We start from the raw sequence: 24176 nt of genomic DNA on the forward strand, positions 1-24176 counted from the left end.
AAGGTGGTGGAGCCAGAGGAATTGATTGAAATAAAGAAAGACATTTGGACAGAATATTTATCTTAATCATATTTATTTGACCAATAATAGATATAGGCAATGATGTCAATCTGTTGATGGATTCGGTTACACTCATTACCATGGGTTCATCATTTGTTGAAGTCAAGGAGCCAATTTCTGGTGTGATTTTAATACCAATATATGTGAAACCTTGTTCTGTATTCGCAAATGGATGCTGTACAACTAGATTCAGTCTCTCTTGCTTGTTGAGGAAAAGGATAGAAGAGGTTTAAAGTTGTATTAACTTTAAATCCAGAAACCTGACCAAAGTTATTAATTATATTGGAGAGGGAAGAGATAGAATTATTTAGATCTGTTAAGAATAAGAGGGTATCATTGGCATCATTGTAATCCAATGTTTTAATTCCACTAATTGACGGGTGGGACCTTACTGCAATGACAAAGGGTTCTATAGCTAAAATAAAGAGTATTGGACTGTCCGGACATCCTTGTCTCGAAACCCAAAAATGCATAAAAGGTTGTGAAATCAAGTTGTTAGTGGCAACTTCTGTGGGGTCGGTATATAATATCTTAATCCATTTACGGAAGTAGTTCCCAAACCCAACTCTCTTAATTAAGCACTTCAAATAAATAAGACCACTCAACTCTATCGAATGCCTTCTCTGCATCATGTGAGAGTATGACAGTATCAGGGGACCCTTCACATGTGCACTGTTTAGTACTCTCCTCACATTGTGAAAACCTTGACGGTTTTTCACAAAGTCATTATGGTCTTTGTGTGTTCGAAATGGGAGCACTCTATCCAATCTCCTGGCTAAAGCTTTAGCAATCATTTTTGAGTCAGAGTTCAGAAGAGAAATCAGTTTAACTTTCACATTTTGTTGGGGATTTATCAGGCTTCTGTATAAGAGTGATTAAAGCACTCCTTAGAGAGAGGTGGAAACAACCTTGCTGAGAGGATTCAGCATGCATATCCAAAAGTGGATCTGGTAGTTTGTCCTTAAATATCTACTAGGAGAATCATCTGGACCTGCTGCTTTACCTCCCTTCATATAAGAATTAGCATCAGATATTTCAACACCATTCAATTCCTTTCCAGATCCAATGTTGTGTCTTCTGAAATAGAGGGAAAATCAAGACCATCCAAAAATGATGTCTGATTAGTTAAGTTAAGATTCAGAGTTGTAACGTGTGTTGTAGTAGGAAGCAAATGTTCGGTTTATTTCTACAGGATCCATTGATAATTGTCCTTGGAAATTAGGAATTCAATTAATGGCTTAATGCACCAGGCCAGCAATTCGCCATGTTTTTCACCTTGATCATAGAAGGACTGTTTCAGCCTCGTTAGGCTGTTTGCAGCCTTTGAGTTGGAAAGTTCTTCATACTGAGCTTTAAGAGTAAATAATTATTTGTTTACTTCTAGTGAGGTATCCAAAAAAGCTTCCCTCTCCAACTCTCTGATTTTGCTGTCCATCGCTCTCATTTTCAGATGTAATTTATTTGATTTGAAACTGGTAAAACTTATAATTTGCCCCCTAATATATAGGCTTTGAAAGCCTCCCATCTGGGACTCGCTGACGATTGGTCAGTGTTCAATGTAAAATGTACATCTATATGGACTCCAACATAATGTAAGAAGTCTCGGTCCTGTAACCATCTGGGATGCAAACGCCATCGAGAGGATCCTTTTACTAGTTTTGTAACCCTATAGAATAATGACACAGGAGAATGGTCACTCAGAACAATACTATTATATCCACGTCCTGCTACATTGGGAAGCAATGAGCAATAAACTAAAACGTAGTCTATACTACTTTTAACATGAAGACTCCCTTTTACTCAGGTTCTGAGTCCTCCAGGGTTAATTAAAATAGATTTAAGTCCGTAATGAAATGCTGTAATGTCTTTCGACTCTGCGAGTGGGAAGTGTCTAAACCAGAGGAGCAAGAGTGCAATTAAAACCCCCTGCTATTATGACTTTATCAGGAAGGGAGGCTATCAATAGAAATACATTCCTAACGAATTTGGGAATAGCATCATTAGGACCATCAACATTAACCAGATTAATACGCCCATTCAAAAGAGTTCCCTGTTCAGAATCTATCTAACTGCTGTATCAGTTATAATATTTTCCACTTGAAACGGAACAACTTTGTGAATTACAACCGTAACACCACGAGAATGAGAGGAGAAACAGGATGCTTTTACTTGCCCTCGCCATCTCCTGCGTACTTTTAAGTAGCTCGTCCTTCAACCCGTGAGTTTCTTGTAGGAACATAATAGATGAATGAAGTTGTTGAAGCCCAGTAATAACCTGTTTAAAGCTTGGATAGTTTACAAACTCTACAGACATTCCCCAAAGTTAAATTAAGGTTGACATTTGAAGTAATTTAACCGAAGATGTAAACATGGAATAAGCTATAGCATAAAGGCATATCTAAAATATGTTTAGTAACTACACGGACTGCATGAATATTTTATAGTGAGAAAAATATGTAAAGATCTGTTGGAACAAACAAACATGAATCTATCCTAACAGTAAAACACTGAACACCATTCCCTTGTCTCCCTAACCGAGACACCCATCGCTTCCTCTCCAACCTCCCCCTAACCGTAGAGTGTAGCCTGGTGGACGACTGATCCATTAAAGGGAGCAGTCTAACCTAAGCGACCCTAAATAAAACAGTGTCTCCTACCGTCTCTCTGCCATTACTCCTCACAAACAAAACAAAAGGCCCATCTTGCAAGATGTTATGTGAAATATCACAACAAACCACATATCTAGCAAGATGATCACAGTATTTCACTGTATCACATAGTATTCTTTTGAAAAGTAGCAAACAATAGCTCCACCTAAAACAGTAATGCTAGTCAGTGAAGCCTGGCTAACGCTAAAGTATGGACAGTCCAAAATAGCTAGTAGCTACCATGTAACAAAATGGCCCATACATATAGCATTAACGTAGTATACCATGATACATTTATAAACCAAAAAAAAGTATCAAAGATCAGAAATTAACAGGCTATGTGAGAAAAAAATATACCCTTGAATATGTGCTACATTACCCAAAGGCCCTAGCACATGATGTAGAAGTCAGGCTTGCACATGAGTGTCAATCATTTTAGTCCAAGGAAATGATTGAAACTTAAGTCTTCATATAATGTAGTCCCGATGCTTCTCGGTAATGCAGGATGAATGAATAAGGTCCCGATGTGTCCATTGACATGGAGCTAAAGATCTTCATCAGCATTTTGGGGCAGCAGGTAGCCTTGTGGTTAGAGTGTTGGGCCAGTAACCAAAAGGTTGCTAGATTGAATCCCCAAGCTGACAAGGTAAAAATCTGTCGTTCTGCCCCTGAATGAGGCAGTTAACCCACTGTTCCTAGGCTGTCATTGTAAATAAGAATTTGTTCTTAACTGACAAGCCTAGTTAAATAAAGGTTAAAGAAAACATTTGACAGAGTTTTATGTAATCCAATGGAAGAGAATTATTAACATAACATAAATCAACTTAAACATGACATCCAATGTTCAATGGAAAGCTATCTCGCCTGTTATATTGAACAAACAGAGCTAAGTGATGAGCACATACAGGCTACAAATAATATAAGAAAACTGAGTGGGCGAGCTCACCATATTATTCACTTAACAGTTATGCTAGCTACAGTGCTACAGTAGCAGTTAATACATGATTTATTGTTAGTTAGCTTGCCAACAGTAATCCAAGCGGGTTTAATTCTCCATAGTCCAGAGTGGTGGTAAACGTCACAGCTACAACATGACTTGGAAGAAGATTTATGTTATATGCAATGGATGAACGCCTCGGTTTGAGAGGGAGATTCAAACATCGTGTGACCAGCCATTGTCGGTCAGATATTCCATTGACAATGTTGAGGGACCTGAGCTGGTCGTTTGACCCTGTCGTAGCCTTTTCCTTTTCGGCGGAGAACCGCAGATAGGTCAGGAAAGAACAAGATCTCTTTGTCCCCGTAGATCACCTTGCCCATAGCCCTGGCTTTCCACATCACTCGGACTTTGTCTTGAAAGTTGAGAAACTTAATGTTAAGGACTCAAGGAGAGGGATGGTTTCTCTGGCCTGTAGGAGCAGGAAGCAGATGGGCTCTTTCAACTCATTGGGGCCGGACAACTTTCCGTACCCCTTGCGCATTGAAAGAGCACATCAGCTTCCAAGGGAGAGAGAGAGAAATGCAAGACAGAGAGAGAGAGAGAAATGCAAGACAGAGAGAGAGAGAAATGCAAGACAGAGAGAGCGAGAAATGCCACTGCGTCACCATTTGCCACTTTTTCAAGTAGATTAACCAGTCTCAAATTAGACCTCCTGTGGTGGTTCTCGAGTATAGTTTTGAAGTAAGGTCCGCCACCTGTTTATCCAACTTTTCGGTCGTTGTTTTGACAGTGACGACAGTATCTTCTACCATGCTAATGTGTTCCTCTGCTTCATCCAAGTGCGTGAAGTAGGCTTGAAGGTCACGTTTAACCTCACTAAACCCTGTTAGGACACCTTTGTGTTTTGCGGAAAAGTCCGCCCTCATGGCAGAGATTGCTTCCAAAACCCCTTAGTTCTGGTTCTGGTTGTCTACTTTGCTGGTTGTCATGTCGGACTTGTGATGTGAGGAGCTTGTAGGGCTTGCTGGGTTTAGTAGAGCTGGCTGAATTAGCAGGGCTAACTGGCCTACCCTGGACCACGTTGTCGATGCGAGATGTTCTTCTTGTTTTTGGAGGACTATGTTTAAGTCGATTCATAATGGATGTAGATACGCCTGAAATTGTCCAAGAAAATCGGTGTTCATGCTACCAGGAATAAAAATAAGAGATCAAAATAAGTTTAGCCGAAATTGGCAGGAGACTAAAAACACATCCTCCCAGTTCAATGCCATAATATGATGTTTGTGTTTTGTTTCCCCTTCACAATCTCTATGGGAAAAGTGGTGAAAGGCTCAAGGAATTAATTCCCCCCCTGTAAGGCTTCTGCATCAAGGGATTGGATTAAACTACTCTTTAATCACACAAAAAAAAAAAAAGAATATTGGAGAAAAAAGTAGAGTAGAGAGGCAGAACTCAAATAAACAGAATGTTTAGCAGAACCCTGAGGAGGCATCGTCTCGTCCTCAGGGATTTGAAATTAACTCCTCTCAGCCTTTTGAACTGATTTCTTCTCAAAATCCATTATGGACGTCTCGAGTTGGTTCTGAGAATTTAGGGAGGACTAGCCCTGCTAATGACAGGGAAAGTTTAAACCCCTTTTTCTCATCTAATGTAACAGAGAAAGGACTCATGTGGGAGTTTCTTACCCCTCTGTGAATTTGCCACTGAGGTCAGAAGAAGGGGACATGTGGCTGTGACTTGTGTGGGGGCTGGTTGGGTAGACAAGTGGGTGGGGGCAGGTGGTGTCTGAGCTTGCCACTCCTGTCAGAGAGGAGGTAGAATCTCAGTCAGCAGCCAGGGTAGTAGCAGCAGCTCTGCAGACACAACACAGCACAGGGAGGGAGTGGATGGGACCAGCAGCAGCCAGTAGAAATGTGTTCACTCAACAGAACCCTGTCTCTGTCTCTGTTCCCCAGGGACCTCAGCAGCAGCATGGATCCCACCATGGAGTATGTCAAGGTAGGAACCCACTCAACCATTACACATATGGCTGAGTGAGACACAGGGCTGAACAGGTGTCACTATTGTTTTGTTATCTCACTTTGTTTTTAAACTGATTCAGAAGCGGTCAGAAATATTGAGGTTTGATTCATCACTTATCTGAATGGTGTTTTAGTCAGGACTGACAAGACCAGTCATACAGGTTTATGTTTTCTACCAGACAACAAATACTGTAAGGATATAGTTCAGCTTTTTGAAGTTGATATGACGCTAATTCCTACAAAACAGTTGAGACTCGTTTTGTTCACGAGGTCAGTGAAATAGGGCAAGAATGCTAGTAGCGCTCAAGGACCTCTGACACAAGATGTTGATCTGACATCAAGGATATGAAGTGTCTTGGTTTATTTTTCCAGGATTTTAAAGAGCTACAAAGAAAGATTAAGACAGTAAATGTGTACAGTATATATGGAGAAGACATGATGTGTGTACAGTATGTGTGTGTGTGTGTGTGTGTGTACATGTGTGTGTTCGTGTGTTTGAGTTATAAGGCCTGATGATGTCATGTTTTGTAACACACTATTCTTTTGACAAGAGGTTGAACTTTTTGTTCTCCAGACAGGTTGAGCCTTCAGTTCAGAACGTTTCGCTGTGTAAAAGTGTCCTCTTCAAGCTTTGTTTCCTGTGTAGACATCATCTAGTATACCCATTGGTTAGAGAGAGAAAGGGGCATTTGTTTGAAAAGGAGAGAAGATCTAGACGTAGCCCTCATAAGCTCTCAAATGTTACCGCAATGCCACAGGAAAACAATAGGCAGACAGGAGACTGTAATCACTAGTTTTGTTGTGTTTTGTCTCAGACGGAGCCACGCTGTACTCATCTGTAGCTAAGGAGCTGAGTAACATCTTCAGTGGAGTAACGTCTCTTTGATTAAAAAGTAGCAGAGACCACTTGGGTAGAAAGGAGTGTCTCTTAGATGGAAACGATGTGGAACACACAATGTTGCATTTCCACCAAGAAGAGAGACATTTCTCTTTAGACTTTTTTGAAATCTAGTGCTCTAAAAGTTTTGCATAGTACATGTTTAAGTAGCTAAGTAACTGATGTTGGCTCTAGCTATAATTCCTCTTTATGTAAGGTTGCTGTGAGCATAAATGATTCTACTCTCTAAGGGGGAGGCTGTCAAGAAGTCTCAAAAGGAAAAGGACATGGAAATGTGCTCTGTCTAGTACACTAATCTAATTTCTCTCCAGGCTACGAGGCACTTTGTCTCAGAAATAGGTCAACGTATCGACCAAATCATATTCCCTATTACCTTCACCTGTGTCCCTGCTCACTGTGATTGGGCTTGAGTGGTGACTGAGGTTTGTGTGTTCTGATACCACACGCCTGACAACTCTCTCACTCTCTTTCACACACATGCTCGTTCACCCAGTCCTTCCCTTTTTCCCCCTCACCCACTGTCACTAATACCCTGGTCTGCTTGCCTCATACGATAGGATGCTCTCAGGTCAGTGTGAAAAGCAAACATAGTGGTTCTTCACATGCAGGTCAGGAGAGCAAACAGCTCTCATATCAGGTGCCATGGCAGCCTTTCATGAACACACACACAGCTCTGCTACCTCACTAGGGTAGTAGGCAATGTTCCCTATAAGCTGCGCCAGCTCCCCTTGGACAGATGAAATATCAGCCCGAGCAGAGATGCACGAGATTGAACTTCCCTTCACGTTCTAGAGTTTTCCTCTTTAGTTTACACTATCAACGTTTCACACTACTGTGGGAATTGTGCTTGAATCAATGCAATGTTAGCCACTTTCAATGTAGCATTCGGAAAATAAAACTAACTATGCAAGAGATTTTCTTGTAGGCAGAGCGCAATGGGGTAGGATTCTATTGCATTGACAGGCATGACTCAGGACCGTACTCTACACAGACCAGTGCGCCATAACCAATCATAGGTGCAGTAGACCTATATGCAAATAGCCATTGCCATATATGGATCTGTGCCATTCACTTTGAACTCAATGCGCTTGTTTTGAGATCAAACCAGGGGCTGCATGCAGCCAGCTGTGCACTTTTGTTCATATTCTTTGCTAGTTAGTGAGTTATTAGCCCGGTTATAGATCATTTCTGGTTGCTTCCTACAACAGCAAAACGTTTGTGCATTTCTAGCCGTCTTTAGAAGCAAGTCAGGTAAATAGCTTTTTTTTGAATAAGCTAAGTAGCCAATAGGCAGAGGGTAGCATCATTTGTCTGATTCTCTGTAATAATGGTGGAAATAATAATAATGACTTTTATTTTGTAAAGTGTTTTCTTGCATTAAACAACATAACATTTTCAGTCACCACCTTGTCTGAAGGACAAGTGGATAAACAGGGTAATGTCAAGCCCTGCATGTTTCTTTCCAAAGTCTCATGGAATGTTGGCCTTCATTGAACACCACACATTTGCTGCTACTGTAGTCTGAATGATAGAACAGCTGTTCAAATGTTATGGGATGCATTTTCTCCATTTTTTGATGGTAGGCCACTCTGATAGGCCTACATTATGATCAAATAGCCACAGTGGGTACACTGTGGGTACAGTGGGTACAGTGGGTAAAGTGGGTACAGCCTCAGTGTTTACTGTAAACGTATGCCGGAAGTTGCACATTTTCATGTTCAAGTTAGCGTTCAGCAGATCTGAAATTTGCTCAGGTGTCAAAACATCGGTAGTAAATAGTCCTAACCGCTACTCAGGGCGCTGGCTCAATGTGCCTTAGAAAAGAGAAATTGGCCCAAATCAGAAAGTCAGTTCTTCAGTCCATTGTTATCTACCCTTTATGTCAAATATGAATTATGTCACTACCATCTCCATTCAGTCATGCTCATTCAGTCACCTCAACATGTTGGAACAGGCAACCACATGGACCACCTCTTCCCTCATTACTAAAAGTGATGATGGAGAGAGCTGCCAGCCTCGTCTGACTAAGGTTGATGACAGAAAGTGTTATATGAGGATGAAACATCCCAAACGCTGAGCCCTGTCCTCATCTCAGCTCACCTCAGAGAGATTACACAGGTGAGGGTGCAACTGAGACCATGCAGGGCCTCATTCTTAGACAAGAGTCATCTATGCCAAGCGCGTACACGTACAGTACCAGTCAAAAGTTTGGACACACCTACTAATTCCAGGGTTTTTATGTGTTATTTCATAGTTTTGACATCTTTACTATTATTCTACAATGTAGAAAATAGTAAAAATAAAGAAAAACCCTTGAATGAATAGTTGTGTCCAAACTTTGGACTGGTACTGTACACACATCTACAAGCACGTACACTAACACACACACACTAACATAAACATCAGGCCATCTGTAAATAGCCCATCCAATCTACATACCTCATCCCCATATTGTTTTTATTTACTTTTCTGCTCTTTTGCACACCAGTATTTCTACTTGCACATCATCATCTGCTCATCTATCACTCCAGTGTTAATTTGCTAAATTGTAATTACTTCGCTACTATGGCCTATTTATTGCCTTACCTCCTCACGCCATTTGCACACACTGTATATAGTCTTTTTTTCTATTGTGTTATTGACTGTATGTTTGTTTTTTCCATGTGTAACTCTGTTGTTGTTTGTGTCGCACTGCTTTGCTTTATCTTGGCAAGCTCACAGTTGTTAATGAGAACTTGTTCTCAACTGGCCTACCTGGTTAAATAAAGGTGAAATAAACAAATAAACACACACAGGTACACACACACACACACACACAAACTCTGTGGTGAGTATCACTAGATTCAGGGTAGTAAGTGTGGAGTTTCTCCTGTGGTGTTTAACCAACGCTAGAGAGGCCCGACGAAGCACAGCCCGCCTCGCAACAGACTCATCCAACTGTGTTATTCTGGGCAGCCACAGTGCAGAGGACAGCAGGAGTACAGCAGACTAGAGCACCTCCTGTTAATATCTCTCCCATTGTTTTTGTTGGAGATCCAGCTGCTGTGTGTGGGGTCCTTCCTGCTGAACTGCACTGTCTGGCCCAGGCCTTACATAACGCCCATGATACTTTATCCACTGTTACTGTGAGCTCCACACCTCAACACAGCCCATCCAGGTGTGTTTGTTTTTCCACCCAGCTGGGCCTTAAATGAACAAGCTATTTAAACAACAATGAATGTTTGCCACACATGAACAGGAAGCATCAAAGGCCAGTGTGCCAAAGTAATTTCCTGTGGGTAGGTGACCCGTGTTGCAACACGGAGCTGGTCAGGGTAATACCCACAATCCTACTGCAACCAACCACTGGGATAGTGGTTTAGGTGGGTGGACTAGAGACACACAGAATGACTGAATGCTGCACCAGTGTAGCTTCAAACTGTTCTTTGTGAAAGTCTTGTTGTTTTGCCTCCAATTTCACATGGCGACTATCTTCAAAAGCCAATCTGGAAGGCGGGAGAGTGGAAATTGTTCAAGAAAGACTCAATGCCTAAAAATACAACTTTTTTGCTGGATGGAGCCCAACTTCTCCCTCTGGGAGTGTGTGGTGTTTATGAGAAACAGGTTTTATATCATGGTCATGTGTCTCTACATGGATTAGATTGAGATTAACTGTCAGAGTGACTCAGAGACACAGTCACAAAGAGAAAAGGGTGTCAGATGAGGACAAAGGGCCAGGACCTGCTACTCCAGTAGACTCTTCAGTTCAACGTCTAGTTTTGATTCACATTTGGTTGAGTTGTCAACTAATGTGAGTTCAACGTGAAATCAACCAAAAAAGTCACCATGTCATTGGATTTAGGTTCAAAGTTGGGTGAAAAAAATTCTATATGGCCTTACGTTGATGACTTTTTGCAAATCCAATGAGATTTCCACATTGATTCAAAGTGATTTTCGTTAAAATGACTTAGAAACAACGTTGATTGAACCAGTTTTTGCCCAGTGGCTGGAGTGTAGAAGAGAAGAGGGGTATAGCGTGAAAGACTGATTGAGAGTGACCTAGTGAGAAGAATGGAAAGAGAGAGAATGAGAGTGAAAGAGAAGAACCGGAGGACAAGAAAAGACAGGATGGAGAACATCAGGCCTAGTGGATTGTTTGACCTGTTGGTTTCCACGGGCCCCCGATGAAGGGATTTCTTTACTTCTTTTCACACGAGGCATTAACACAGCCTCTCTCTCTCTCTCCTCCTCTTAGAACCGGCTGAACAGTAAGCAGCTAACTGCTTATGAAAGAGCTTTAAAGGGAACAATGGCTCTCTGTGCCTCCTGTGAGATCTCCAGCCCTTGCTAAACACCAGATGAAGACCCTTTGGCCCTCCGTGTGGCCTGCACAGCACAGAACAGCACGCGCAGCCTGCAGAAATACACACAGAAATACACACTATTTGTGACAGGCAGGGTGAGATCTGACAGTCTGACAACTCACCAGACTAGACAGCCTGTATGTAGGATTGCAGTCCTATCATCTTCATAAATACCAAGTAAATGAATTTGCCCAGCACGTAAAACGTTTTCTACTGCAGGGTCAAAGGCTGTGGAGTTTAAGTGATCTTGCTGTAGATAAGGAGAATTGTGTTGCGTTCAGGGAAATAGCCAGAAGTGTCAATTTCCCGGGGGTTAGAGAGATTGACTGACCAATTTGAAGAAAGAAACTGCCAGAACTGCAAAGACATAAGTTTAGATATCTCACAATACTTCTAAATAAGAACATTCATACATAATGTGCATATGGTGTGGCTAGGATATGCAGCACAGGTGTGATTGAGACAGACACAGACAGTTGCTCCCAGTTAGAGGCAGATGCCAGCAAGATTATGAGGATGGGATCCATCCTTCATCTCTCCCTGTTGCTCCTACCTACTGTACCTGGCTGTATCTTAGACTCGTTAGAACTAAGTTCTGCCCTTCAGCAGGGTCTTGGGCTGCATTAACGCAGCCCATTTCTGATATTTTTTTCACTAATTGCGTCTCTTGGAAAATGAGATCAGCTCTTTTGACAATAATTGGGCATAAGATCCGAATTGGGCTCTCTGTGTAAATGCAGCCACAGAGTCCACAGTTCATACCACAATGTAAGAGAAATGGCAATCTCTAGTGGTTTGATTGAAGTACTACAGTATCATTTATTACACAGCAGAACAGCTGGACAGACAGTATTGAAGTGCACCCATAATTCCAGTCAATCTCTTGATAGTCTGTTCTTCTCTTTTTATTTTCTGGAGTTGAATTAAAAGATGTGCCAATATGCTTTCCAGGGAAATGGTATTTGTGTTATCCATTGCAGTTTCCAAAAGTCTAAAGGACAGATAGACATTACACACAGTTTCTAGATCTTTTAGACATGACCAAGAGACAAATGTGGATGTTGTATGTGATGTGCTATAATGGCACACTTGGCACTGGTCAATACTGCTCTTTGGTTCTGTGCCAGCGTTAGTGTTGTGTGTCTCAGCTTTCATCACAGCGTTGTCATCATCAGTGTCACTGACATGCTAAAGGCATTCTGATAAATTCATCACTTACTGATGCTTGGTTGCACACTTCTATCTGGCTCTATATCCATCTGCCTCTATGCTCGTGTCCAAGAATGGTAAAGTAACTGAAATGAATGACTACCGACCCGCAGCACTCACTTCCGTCATAATGAAGTGCTTAGAGAGGCTAGTCAAAGACCACATCACCTCCTCCCTCCCGAGACACTCGACTCTCTCCACTTCACCTACCGCCCTGACAGATCCACGGATGACACAAACCCCATTGCACTGCACACTGCCCTCAACCACCTGGACAAGAGAAATACATATGTGAGGTTGCTGTTCATTGCCTACAGCTCAGCCTTCAGTACCATAGTGCCCTCTAAACTCACCACAAAGCTCACAGCCCTGGGACTGAACTCTTCCCTATGCAACTGACAAATGACAGTGCATCATGAGCCCCACAAGGGTGCGTCCTCAGTCCCCTCCTGTACTTCCTGTATACCCACGACTGTGTGGCCTCACAGTTCCAACTCCATCATCAAGTGAGACGGGACAGTAGTAGGCCTGTTTGCCAACAACGACGAGATGGCATACATGGAGGAGGTAGGTACTCTGATGGTGCGGTGCCAAGTAAAAAACCTCTCCCTCCATGTCAGCAAAACAAAGGAGCTGATTGTGAACTTCAGGAGGAACCAGGTGGGGCACGCCCCCCATCCTCATCAACGGGGCCGCCGTGGAGACGGGAAAAAAACTCACATACACGTCTCAGAGGAGCTGAAATGGTCAAACCACACAGACACCTCAGCCACGGGCTGTTCTCCCCGCTTCAATCACTCAGACGTGGGCAGAACAGGAGCATCATGGCTAAAACTAGCAGACTGGCCAATAGCTTCTACCCCCAGACCATCAGGCTGCTGAACAGCCACCACTAGTCAGCTACCTGCTCCTCCTGCCTCCCCGGACTTCCTCGAGTTGAGTTCCTCATCCTACACATACACTGTTTGTTTGCGGTTGTATTTGCTCTGTTTCCAGTATCTTCTGTCTGTTTTGTCTTACATAGTTTTTTGTTGTTAAATAACAATTTGTTCTTAGTTGACTTGTCTGGTTAAATAAAGGTGTAATACAATTCAAATGATCATACAGGCCAACTGGATGTCAGTCAAAAGTAAAGAATTCTGAGTTGGCTGTTCCTCCATTCCACTTGTCTAGAGAAATAAATGTGTGTATTTTGGGGGGTACTTTACTTAAAGCTGGTCATTTGAAGCTTGTGAAAACTCTCTAACAGGTTCCTCTCTTTCCCAGGCAGTCTTCTGGGGTTTTAATGAAAGCAATGAACTTGTTTGATGTGTTTCCTGCAGGAAAGCATTTCTGCACTGTGTAGAGAAGAGGGAGTGCCAGCCTGCTTTCCCTAATGTCTTTGTTTACACTTGAGCGTTTCGGAGGCAGGGGAATGGAACCCAGCCGATAGATAGCCAACTGTTTGCAATTCTTAATGGCTCTTGGGTAATTACACTCCAGCACTCATTGGATCTCCTGACCCTTTCCCAGTGCGGTTACAACGGGAGTTTTTTGTTCTTACAACAGATTTATGAATGGCGCAAGACAGAGAGGACCACTTAAAACTATTATACAACATGAAAACAAAGCACATGGATGACTGATTTGTCCTGTAGAGCCCCAGATGTGCTCCATATTGGAGATAGATGGAGTAGAATAACATACTTAATAGAGTATTCACTTTACATAGATTTCCTTTTTTGTTGTTGTTGACATTGTGTAAATGGATGAGCAGCGGTATGCATTGCAGTCATTCACTGTCACACATCTGCATCATTAGGTCAGTCGGTTCTCACTCCCCCTCACCTGTAGTTGGACCGTATCTCTGATTCATAGGGATGAAGCAAGCCAGTCCTGTGAGGCTGTATCTAATGATTGCTGTAGTATATTTTCATCCGACTAGCGATCTGTCTTTTTCCCCACATGCCGGTAATAGGCTGTAAGTTTCCCCTAAAGCTTTTTCAACGGACAACTGAATTAAGCTGGATTTGACCGCTCACACGTTAGGATGTCAGCTGATGTCATGGTATTGGAGGTCCAACCAAACATTCCCTGGACAGCTTGAGAGCCCAACGCCAATGAAATGCGGTTGGTCAATTCCTGTAGTTGTTGGAGTGGTTGACATTCCACTCTGTCGGCATTACTTGGGCAGTTGACAAAAAGTGGTTCTGTGTCAAATCAAATCAAATGTTATTTGTCACATGCGCCGAACACAACAGATGGAGACTTGACCGTGAAATGCTTAACTACGAGCCTTTTCCAAACAATGCAGAGCTAAAAAGTATGAAAATGAGCTAATAACAATAGAAAATAGCAACAATAAATAACAATAACGAAGCTACTGTATATACTGTACAAGGAGTACCGGTACTGAGTCAATGTGCAGGGTTACGAGGTCATTGAGGTAATATGTACATGTAGGTAGGGGTAAATGTAATTAGGCAACAGGATAGATAACAAACAGAGTAGCTGCAGCATATGTGAAGAGTGTGAAAATGTGTTTGTGTGTGTGTGTGTGTGTGAGCATATGTATAGATAGTGTGTGTGTGTGTGTGTGTGTCAGCCATTTGGTAGCCATTTGATGAACCGTTCAGCAGTCTTTGGGGTAGAAGCGGTTCAGGTGTGAACAAGGTGAACAGTCTATGACTTGGGTGGCTGGGGTCTTTGACAATTTTCCAGACCTTCTTCTCACACCGCCTGGTATAGAGGTCCTAGGTGGCAGGGAGCTCTGCCCCAGTGATGTACTGGGCCGGCCACACCACCTCCTGTTGCGCCAGTGTGACTCAGTCGGTAACAGTGTTCACAACATCAAGGTCTTGGGTTCAAGTCCCTGCAGGATCCACCGACATAATATGTATGCAGTCATTGCCCTGTAAGTCATTTGGGTAAAAGCACCTGCAAAGTGCCATTTGCTTTCTAATGAAGAATACAGTCTTCTGGACATGCTCAGTTATACTCCAACCATCTCTCTGACTGAAGTTAAGTGGCCTTAGCATTGAAGGACACAGAGTCATTGCTCTGACCCCGGTGAATATGTATCTTGTCACTCATCACTATTCCTGCTTCCCATCTGTGTACTACTACATTCTGCTCAATGGTTGTTCAGAGAGACAAATTAAATATAGACTGAGAAACCAGATCATTTGCCTATTTCTCTGTTCAACAACTATGTCTGACCGACTTAGTATTAGATCAAGTATGAAAAAAAAAGACCTTCACAGTTCAAAACAGCAGTGTGTTAAAAGAACAGAAGAATCACACAGCATGTTTATGGTGGCGGTGTTAATCAGAGCAGCACTGTTGGTAGGGTACCGGGCTTCCGAAGAACACACAGGAGCTTCTCCCCTCCCTCTAAACTCAGCCAGTGGTAAGAGGGGGCGGCAGGGGTTAGTCCTGGTAGAGGCAGTAGAGGCAGTGCCCTCCAAGCTGGCTCTGACTTTATTAGTGGTAGAGCAAGATCACATGGAGCTTCCACCGCTCCCATACATGGAGCTCCGGGACTGCGTGAAGCAGCATGGATTAGTGTGTTCACCGTGTAGAGCACAGACAGCAGGGCTGCTTAGACTGAAAAGGAGACGAGAGAGAGCCACAGAGTAAGGTGCTGCAATGCTCTCCCCCTCGGTGTGACAGAGGTGAAGGCTAATTGAGAATCTCTGTGCTTTTTTCATGCCAAGATTTGTTTGTGAGGCCGTTTTTGCGAGTTAACCCGAAAGGTGCGAAGGATGTCAGAGAGATGCAACGTTCTGAGTACCTTGACTGCAGCCCTGTGCTGCTTCTACCAGAAGAGCTCCGTCATCAGGGCCAAGGTGAGTGACGTCATGCCACTGTTCGTGTCACACGGTCATCTGTCAGCATTCACATCATAGCCTACTGTGTGTTCTCATAGTCAGTGTCTTGCATGTTTTGAAACCAGGTCATCTTAACTGCCTGGCCCGAATTTCCTGGAATTACTTCTGTACTTTAGTGAAAAGGAAACATGAATCAAACCTGGAAAAGGGCTTTGATTCATTCTCTGTAATCTTATTCTAAGCTTTCTTTGGGCAAACAGGCTTAGCCAATGGTAATGTAGATGAATCATCAGTTGCTCCTTTAAAAAGAGGCTTTTATCCTTGATCCCTTACTGTAGCCTGAATGTTTGGGTGTGATGAATGTGCCCTCTGGGCTGTGTGAGTGCTGAATGTCGTTTTTGGAGGAGCTTTCTCCTCTGTATTGACTAGTTAATGTGGTTTAGAGTCTGTCACTGTTGTGGGATGGAGAGAACTTTTAATTGCTCTCTGTGTTTTTATATGCTCTGTGCTGCCTGGCACATGTGTCTGAGTGAAAGCTTTAAATAGCCCTGTTAGTCAGTGCTGGTTGTTTTTTTCCTCCCAGATCAGACCTGCTGTTTAGATATTTTCATTATAGTAAGTGAAGAGGTCAGCCAGATATCCCATTCCATGTGACGACTTATGGGAGTTGGAAAGTGATGCTAAGTGTGTTCGTGATGGTGTGTGTGTGTGCGTGCGTGTGTGCGTGCGTGTGTGTGTTTGTGTGTGTGTGCGTGCGTGCGTGCGTGTGTGAGAGACTATGCTCTTGGACTATAAATGTGTGAGAGCTCATCTGTATAATCTGTGTATTTGATTTAGAATGTATCTCACAATCCACTTAAGTTAATGATATTCTTTACTTTTCTTTGTTTTGAAGTATGGCTTTGATATTCCTTTGTAATATGTCCCATTGAAAGTGGTCTGTCCTTTATGACATCAGGGGGATTGTTACAGTGGCATTAAGTCAATTGGATGGTGAGGCTGGAAAGAGAGAGACACTACAGTATATCTGTCCCAACAGTGTTATAGAAAGGCCCTATATCTGTCCCAAGAGTGTTATAGAGAGGCCCTATATCTGTCCCAACAGCGTTTATGGAAGTGACACAGGCCTGTAACTTCAGAAGGGGCAAGGGGGTCATGAGATGGACCAAAATACTGACATTATTAATAGCCATTATCAGTTATGCCAATTATTTGTGGCTGGCTGAAGAATTCCATATACTGTAGGCCTATTCTGTACAGTACAGTACTTGCAGAGACACCTTGTACACAGCGTGTAATACAAGTGGGTTGTAAAAATTGCTGCAAATTAGTTGAAAGGCTTATAGGAAGTGACTTTTCCCTGGAGGTCTACTGCCCCAAAGCTCATCAGTGTTAACCACAGTGAGCTCAGCCCCTCACCCCTAGTCCTCCTCCTCATCATAATTATCATCTACATCTATGCTGGCTCTCACACTCGTCCATCACGTAGGGCTAGTGATCCCTCCATCCCTATTTCTTTCTCGATTCTCTCTCTCTTTTCTTTGGTGACCCTCTCTCATCATCACCCACAGTGGAGAACGGCATGTTTTGTACAAGTCTATGATAAATCTGATTCTATTATTTTAAGGAGAGATATTTGCCCCAAAATAGCCCACAGTTTGTTGCTCCTGGAGTCTGGCTGTTTGGGCCCAGCGGACCCTAGAGAGTCCAGATAGTCTGTTAGCTTAGACATTGGCTCTGTTTTGTTTGGCCCAGGCTTAAAATAGTTCCATGTAAATACCTGGTTCGGACACGTTAGTCTGTGTGTCGGGGTCACAGGGGGTAACACAGTGGGCAGTGTTGGGCCTTGGGGCTCTGGGCTCTGGTGCATGGGGCCATTACAGAGGGAGAATTATTGCCTGACGGACTGTCAATCGCTACGTACATTCAGTCTGAATCTCCCATCCTAGAAGTTGATAATGTCATCAGGCTGGCTCTGGGACCAATCCGAATGGTCACAATGTGTTCCCATTCTAGAAATTGTATGTGGGTGAGGCAAATCCAGACTCATCGTGGAGAAGAAACATCAGTTTGGCCGGAACGATGTGGATGGGTAGCCAAGTAAGGAGAATTACTCTGGGGCCTGTGCTATGTGCTAGCTACTGAAAGACATCTCACTCATTTCCTCTCCATTAAAACAACAGCCAGCAGCGGCTTAAGCACTAATAAAGGACCCAGGCAGCTCAGCAGCACAGCTGGGAGTGGACGACAGCCATGTAGCTCCAAGGAGCTGTACTGTATGCGGAGTGTGCAAACACCACACACACTCTGCAAGGTTAGAGTAGTAGTGCTAAGCAATTAACCAAAATGATAGTTATTTTTCAGTTTTTAAACAATTCAATTATTTGAATTCCATTTCATTCAGTTTTTTTTCTGTGAGCTCGATGTGCATTTTCTGTAGAGGTGAATTAGATCAAGCCTGAATTGGCGATGTAGTAGGGAGTTGTATTTTCCAACAGGCCAATATTCTACATAGTTTAGCGCAGAAAACATGGTAATTAAACTACAATGACCATAATCCATTGCGCCGCTTAAACTTGTCCGGTCTGTGTATAGCAGATACGGAGACCGAGAAGCGAGAACGAGCGATCGAGAGGGATAGAAAGCAGTTGCTTCAGGAGTCTGAAAGTACATGATCTAAGTGATTGATAGTTACTACTCAGCAGTCATAAGAGAGTGCCTTATTTACTTTGAAGAACTACTAAGATAGTGATTTTGTCAGACAGCATAGGCAGCAGCTCTACAGAGATGAGATGATGACTTTATGATGGTTAATACATGTAAAGTAATAATGGGTAGTCACTACCATCATGGGACTTTTATTCATTGTTTTATTCTGTGTTGTTACAGCATTCAACCCACATAATGTATAGTGCTTTTAATGTGATGGGCTGAGTGGATTGCTGTGGGGGAGCACAGCAATCCTATATTTATATTTGTATTATTTTTAGTTTTAATCCCAGCCTCTATCCCCGCAGGAGGCCTTTTGCCTTTTGGTAGGCCGTCATTGTAAATAATAATTTCTTCTTAACTGACTTGCCTAGTTATATAAAGGTTACATGAATAAGTACAAATAAGAGAAAAGCCTCTGGAAGGTGCTGATTTAACACAGCCAAGGTGGACACAAAACCCCGCATTCTTCTACTCCATCTAAACAATGAGGTTTTACAAATCCTTCCAAATGGCAAACATAACAAAACTCTGAAGGAAGGCTTTCATCTTTTAGACAAAGTGACGAATTAGAAGAAGTACAACCGATCAGAACAGCGCCGCTTCAGAGAAATGCGGACTTTAAAGCAGCAATCAGCAGTTGAAACAATAACAAATTGTTTTTCCCGCCCCTGTTTTGAGATAAAGGTGAGGGATGAGGCTGGAGAAATGTAACCACTGTCAAATTCAGACAGAGCTATGGATGCAAGGACTGACCATCCATGAAATCAAAATGATAGATTTAACCATGTTTTGAAGCTAAATAGTGTAGTGTGTGTTTACATTTACTTTGTTTACAAACATTGGAGTAAAATAAGCTTATATGGTGGGATCTGATGGGGTACGACAGTTGAACTAGCACATGAGGCATTGATAAGTTATTTTCTTGAAGGATCAATGGGTACATATAATTCCAGAGGGATGTAGAAGCTACAGATTGCCCCTTTAAGGCTCATGTCCTCTCCTCCATATCCATCACGTCGCATGCGTTCCTGTGTGGATGTGTCCTGTTTCTGGACATTATATTACCAGTGTATTGTTGTGGATAGACATGGCCATGGAGCCCAGTTGTCGTAAACAGGTCAAGAGATAATGGAGGGTGAGTGGACTGCAGCAGGTCTCCTGAGGGGCCTCAGACAGAGATAGGATGCCCTGATGGTCCTATCAGTTTACCCCTACACAGGAAGGGTGAGCCCACATAGCAAATCACAGATGAGAATGATAGAAAGGCCATGAAAGACCACAAATATTCCCCCCTTTTCCTTAACCTCTGTAGCGCAGTGTCCTTCTCCCCCCATCTCCACAGGAAACTCAGTAATCACCCACAGGGTTGATGTTCTGAGGGAACATTCTGGCTATCACATTTCTGTGACAAATGTTGGATGTATACTAGGCCATTGGTATTATAGGTCCCCCTGGGTTCAGCTCCACATGTAATCCTAAATCTGCACTGCCAACTGACTAGAGTTTCAACCATTTAGGCCAGTTTTTCCAAACTCATGTTTGTTGTAGCCCTGGGCAAACATACACAATTTAATTAATTGAGGGCTTGTTGATTAGTTGACGAGTTGAATCAGGTGTGCTTGTCCAGGGCTTCAATAAAAATGCGTAGTGTTGGGGGTACTTGAGCACTGGAGATGGGAAACACGGATGTTTACTGATGTATACTACAGGGTTAGCAATGTAAGGACCGGGATTAGGAATAAGAAATCGTTATCTCCAAGCGGTCATTATCTCCAAGCGGCTTATGATGGTTCTGTTAACTAGAGGGACTGGAGACTGACTGAATGAATGGGCCGTCAGCTTAAAAGGGACATTTAAAAATGTTCTACTTCATATTCATCATCGTCTATGGGCTCCCGAGTGGCACAGCAGTCTAAGACACTGCATCTCAGTGCTAGAGGCGTCACTACAGATCCGACTTCGATTTCAGGCTGTATCACAACCGGCCGTAATTGAGAGTCCCATTGGGCAGGGCACAATTGGCCCAGCGTCGTCCGGGTTCGGGTTTGGCCGTCATTGTAACAGAATTTGTTCATTAACTGACTTGTCTATATAGAGGAAGATAAGTGTTTCCAATGACATAAACCAATTAGCAGGCAATGTCTACTCACAATTAGTTAAAAATCACATGATACACACTGATGTCATTGGAAACACTAATCTTCCTCTTTCCTTTTATACTACAAAACATAGAAATGCGCCATGTTCACATGTTGATGTTGGGATGCTGCTGGAGATGATGAATATGAAGTTGAAAATTTGTGAAGTTTCCCTTTAATAGCAGCCTGACCCTAGGGTCCACTGAGCCCTGTGTTGCCATCTCTGTGTGTACAAAACATTATGAACACCTTCCTAATATTGAGTTGCGCTGAGCCCTTCAGTAAGGCCATTCAACTGCCAATGTTTGTCTATGGAGATTGCATGGCTGTGTGTTTGATTTTATGGACCTGTCGGGCAAAGGACGTGGCTGAAATTTGAAGGGGTATTTATATCAGTATATAAAATACACTATATATACAAATTAGTTGATTAGTTTATTTGGTTTCCCCATCTGGCATTCCAATGGACGAGCCCTGACCTCAACCCCTTCAAACTCCTTTGGGATGAATTTAAAGACTGATTGCGAGCCAGGTCTAATCGCCAAACATCAGTGCCAAACCTCACTAACGCTCTTGTTTCTGAATGGAAGCAAGTACCCGCAGCAATGTTAAATCTAGTGAAAAACATCTGAGAAGTGTGGAGACTGTTACAGCAGCAAAGGGGGGGACCAACTACACATTTGACGAGCAGGTGTCCACATACTTTTGGTCATGCAGTGTATGTACAGTATATATATATATATATTATATTCTGAGAAATCAATGATACTCACGAGATGAATATGGGGCAAGGTCCTGGCTGTTCACAATCATCTTGTCAAAGACAAGGGCCAGCGGTCCCTAGTAAGCTAGATCCCGGTTAAAACCCAGAGAGATTACTAATAACAAACCGCTACAGAAACCATCATCTGGAGCAGGGGGTGAAGGGGCCAGCTCTCTGAGGAGAACCCACTAAACTCATCACTATTTCCTCAAGTCAATAAATCAGACAATGAACCTCACGCATTTCCAGTAACTCACAGCCCTCAGAACAAACAAACAATTATCGCCCGTGTTCATCTGGAAGGATGAAACTTCTGTCACTGTCCTGCTGTGTTTGCCTCTGTGTCATTCTGGGGGTTGTGCTATTTAGCTAGTAATCTGGGTGAAGATGAAGGTGACACCACTTAACTGTTTTAGGGAATGGTAGTCAGGGTAATGTGACTGAGCCCAGCCAGAGATATGCACTTGACACACTCATGATTGAGAGTCAGCCTAATATGGACGGGTGCTTTCCAAGGTGATGACATGGACAGTAAAGGGAAGGCCTTTAAAAAGCAACCACATGATCAGTCAAACAAATGTGTGAACATGCCGGCATAATGTGTGCAGCGCTGAACAATATAAATGGGCAGTTTATTAAAAGCAAATGACATTTAGTTGATTGAATGCATGTAGTTACCCTGAAGGATTAACTATGGCCATCGTATCATCAGGCTCCTCAGAAGTAATTATACCGGAGCTATTTTAAAACTCAGGTTAAGAGGTGATTGCCTCCAGCTAAGTGGACCAGGGCATGCTGTAATTCCTCAGCATCGTAAAGTGGTGCCTCAGTGCTGTTGAAAAGCCAGGAAATGCCAACAAAATCTACTTCAGTTGGCGTCAAGATCCCCATACCGCTATAAAACACCCTTAAATCAACAGGGCTAAGTGTCAAGGAGAGGGAGAGGAGGAACTCTGTGAGTTTGGATGGAGGTTGAAGGTCTTCGGTAGTATTATGTAATGAATTGAAAAAAGTAACGACTGAAGTAAAGACAAACAGCTCCTTGATAGATGCTTTTCTTAGGCTGCTGTGTGAATATGGAGCGCCTGGTCATTTTAAGGTTGAGCGGTGCTGGCTGGGTCTGAAGGCCTCTAAAGACTGTTGACAACATAGAGAGAGAATGCCTGCCTACCCTGCCACGGCATGGCCGCCCATCCTTCAGTACAATGCCAGTGCCATCAGTGGTTATTTCAGTCTGTGCTCGCCTGCCCAGGCCTGCGATTGTAAGCCTCTATGGCTGACGTGTATATATACTCAAGAGGAGATAGCGATATTTACATTACATCATTGACATACAGTAGTGGCCATGCTATGTTTGCTTACTTTTCTGTGGTATTGTATGTAATATTGCATTGCACACTATTCAGGCCTAGCCAGGTGTGCATTTTTTTTTTATTGCAGGTTGACATTTATTGTAATGAATCTTGCCCTGGAGGCAGAACTTAACGATTTCAGCCAGGTGGGCCAGCTGCAAAGTCAAAATTGCATTTATCGTAAAAAATCATGAAAACTCAAATGTGCTTTTGGGTCAGGTTTTCGAGTTAGAAGTGTGGTTAGGGTCAAAATGAGATTGTATGGCTTTGTGGCTGTGCCAGCTATAGTGACCATTCTGCAGAGATGCCTCCAGGGCAAGATTCATGACAATAAATGCCAACCTGCTTTTTTATTTCACTCGTCATAACTCAGTTCAATGAAGGACCCCTGGGGGCACACACCAGAGTCATGCAACGACACGGTACAGCTCTGACACATACCACACATACTCTTCTGCAACGGTGAGACGGTTTCACCCTGTCAGCGTATCCATGGAAATAGCATGATGCCTGTAAGCCTGTGACAGAGGCTAATGCCAGAGCCAGAAATATGACTTTGGTTGATATTTCAGGACAGTGAAACACTACACTGAACTACATGCTTGTCCTATAATATTCTCTATTCTCACTGGATGGCTGCACTTGCTCTGACAGAGCCACACAGGGAGGTCCCTCAGCTGTGATGCACAGCAGGGCATATCCAATAATTTATTGATTTGATTGACACACGGGCATTCATGTTATACAAGTACGTTATAGTTAAGCAATAAGGCCCAAGCGGCTGTGGTATATATGCCATTATAAACTGAGTGGGTCGAGCTCTGAATGCTGATTGGCTGACAGCCATGGTTTATCAGACCGTATACCTTGGGTATGACGAAACATTTATTTTTACTGCTCTAATTACGTTGGTAACCAGTTTATAATGGCAATAAGGCACCTCGGAGGTTTGTGGTATTTGGCCAATATACCTCCGTGTTGTGTCGTGCATAAGAACAGCCCTTTAGCCATTTATAATTGATCAGCTCTCATTGAGTACACACAAGGGATCAGAACAGAATGATTTTCAGCCCCCTAGAGCAGATTTTTCTCCATGTAACACTCTCTCAGACCATCAAAGGGCCTGGTATAGGATAGATACCATACTCAAGACTGGAGTTACAGTATATAACATCCATCAGGACTCTGTTACAATATGGACCAAAATCTTGTCTCTGACCATTCGGAATAATCTTACCATAACCTTACCATTAGCTGTAACTTCTAGACTTGTAGCTGTCGAG

At 42.9% G+C, this 24176-nt stretch overlaps 1 protein-coding gene across 5 annotated transcripts in view; it reads left to right on the plus strand.

Moving 5' to 3' along the window:
- The window catches only part of LOC118359145 (breast cancer anti-estrogen resistance protein 3-like), a 100212-nt gene that overhangs the window by 60935 nt on the left and 15101 nt on the right, over positions 1-24176 (plus strand). For 4 of the 5 annotated variants that reach the window (XM_035737435.2, XM_035737434.2, XM_035737436.2 and 1 more), the window contains one exon: positions 5604-5646. In XM_035737435.2, coding sequence (XP_035593328.1) covers positions 5604-5646 — 43 coding nt within the window. Of the gene's footprint in view, positions 1-5603; positions 5647-15544; positions 15947-24176 lie in introns of those variants that run through there. The other variant, XM_035737437.2, reaches the window with a different exon arrangement.

The sequence above is a fragment of the Oncorhynchus keta genome, chromosome 26 (assembly GCF_023373465.1).
Source record: "Oncorhynchus keta strain PuntledgeMale-10-30-2019 chromosome 26, Oket_V2, whole genome shotgun sequence".
NCBI classification, from domain to species: Eukaryota; Metazoa; Chordata; class Actinopteri; order Salmoniformes; family Salmonidae; genus Oncorhynchus; species Oncorhynchus keta.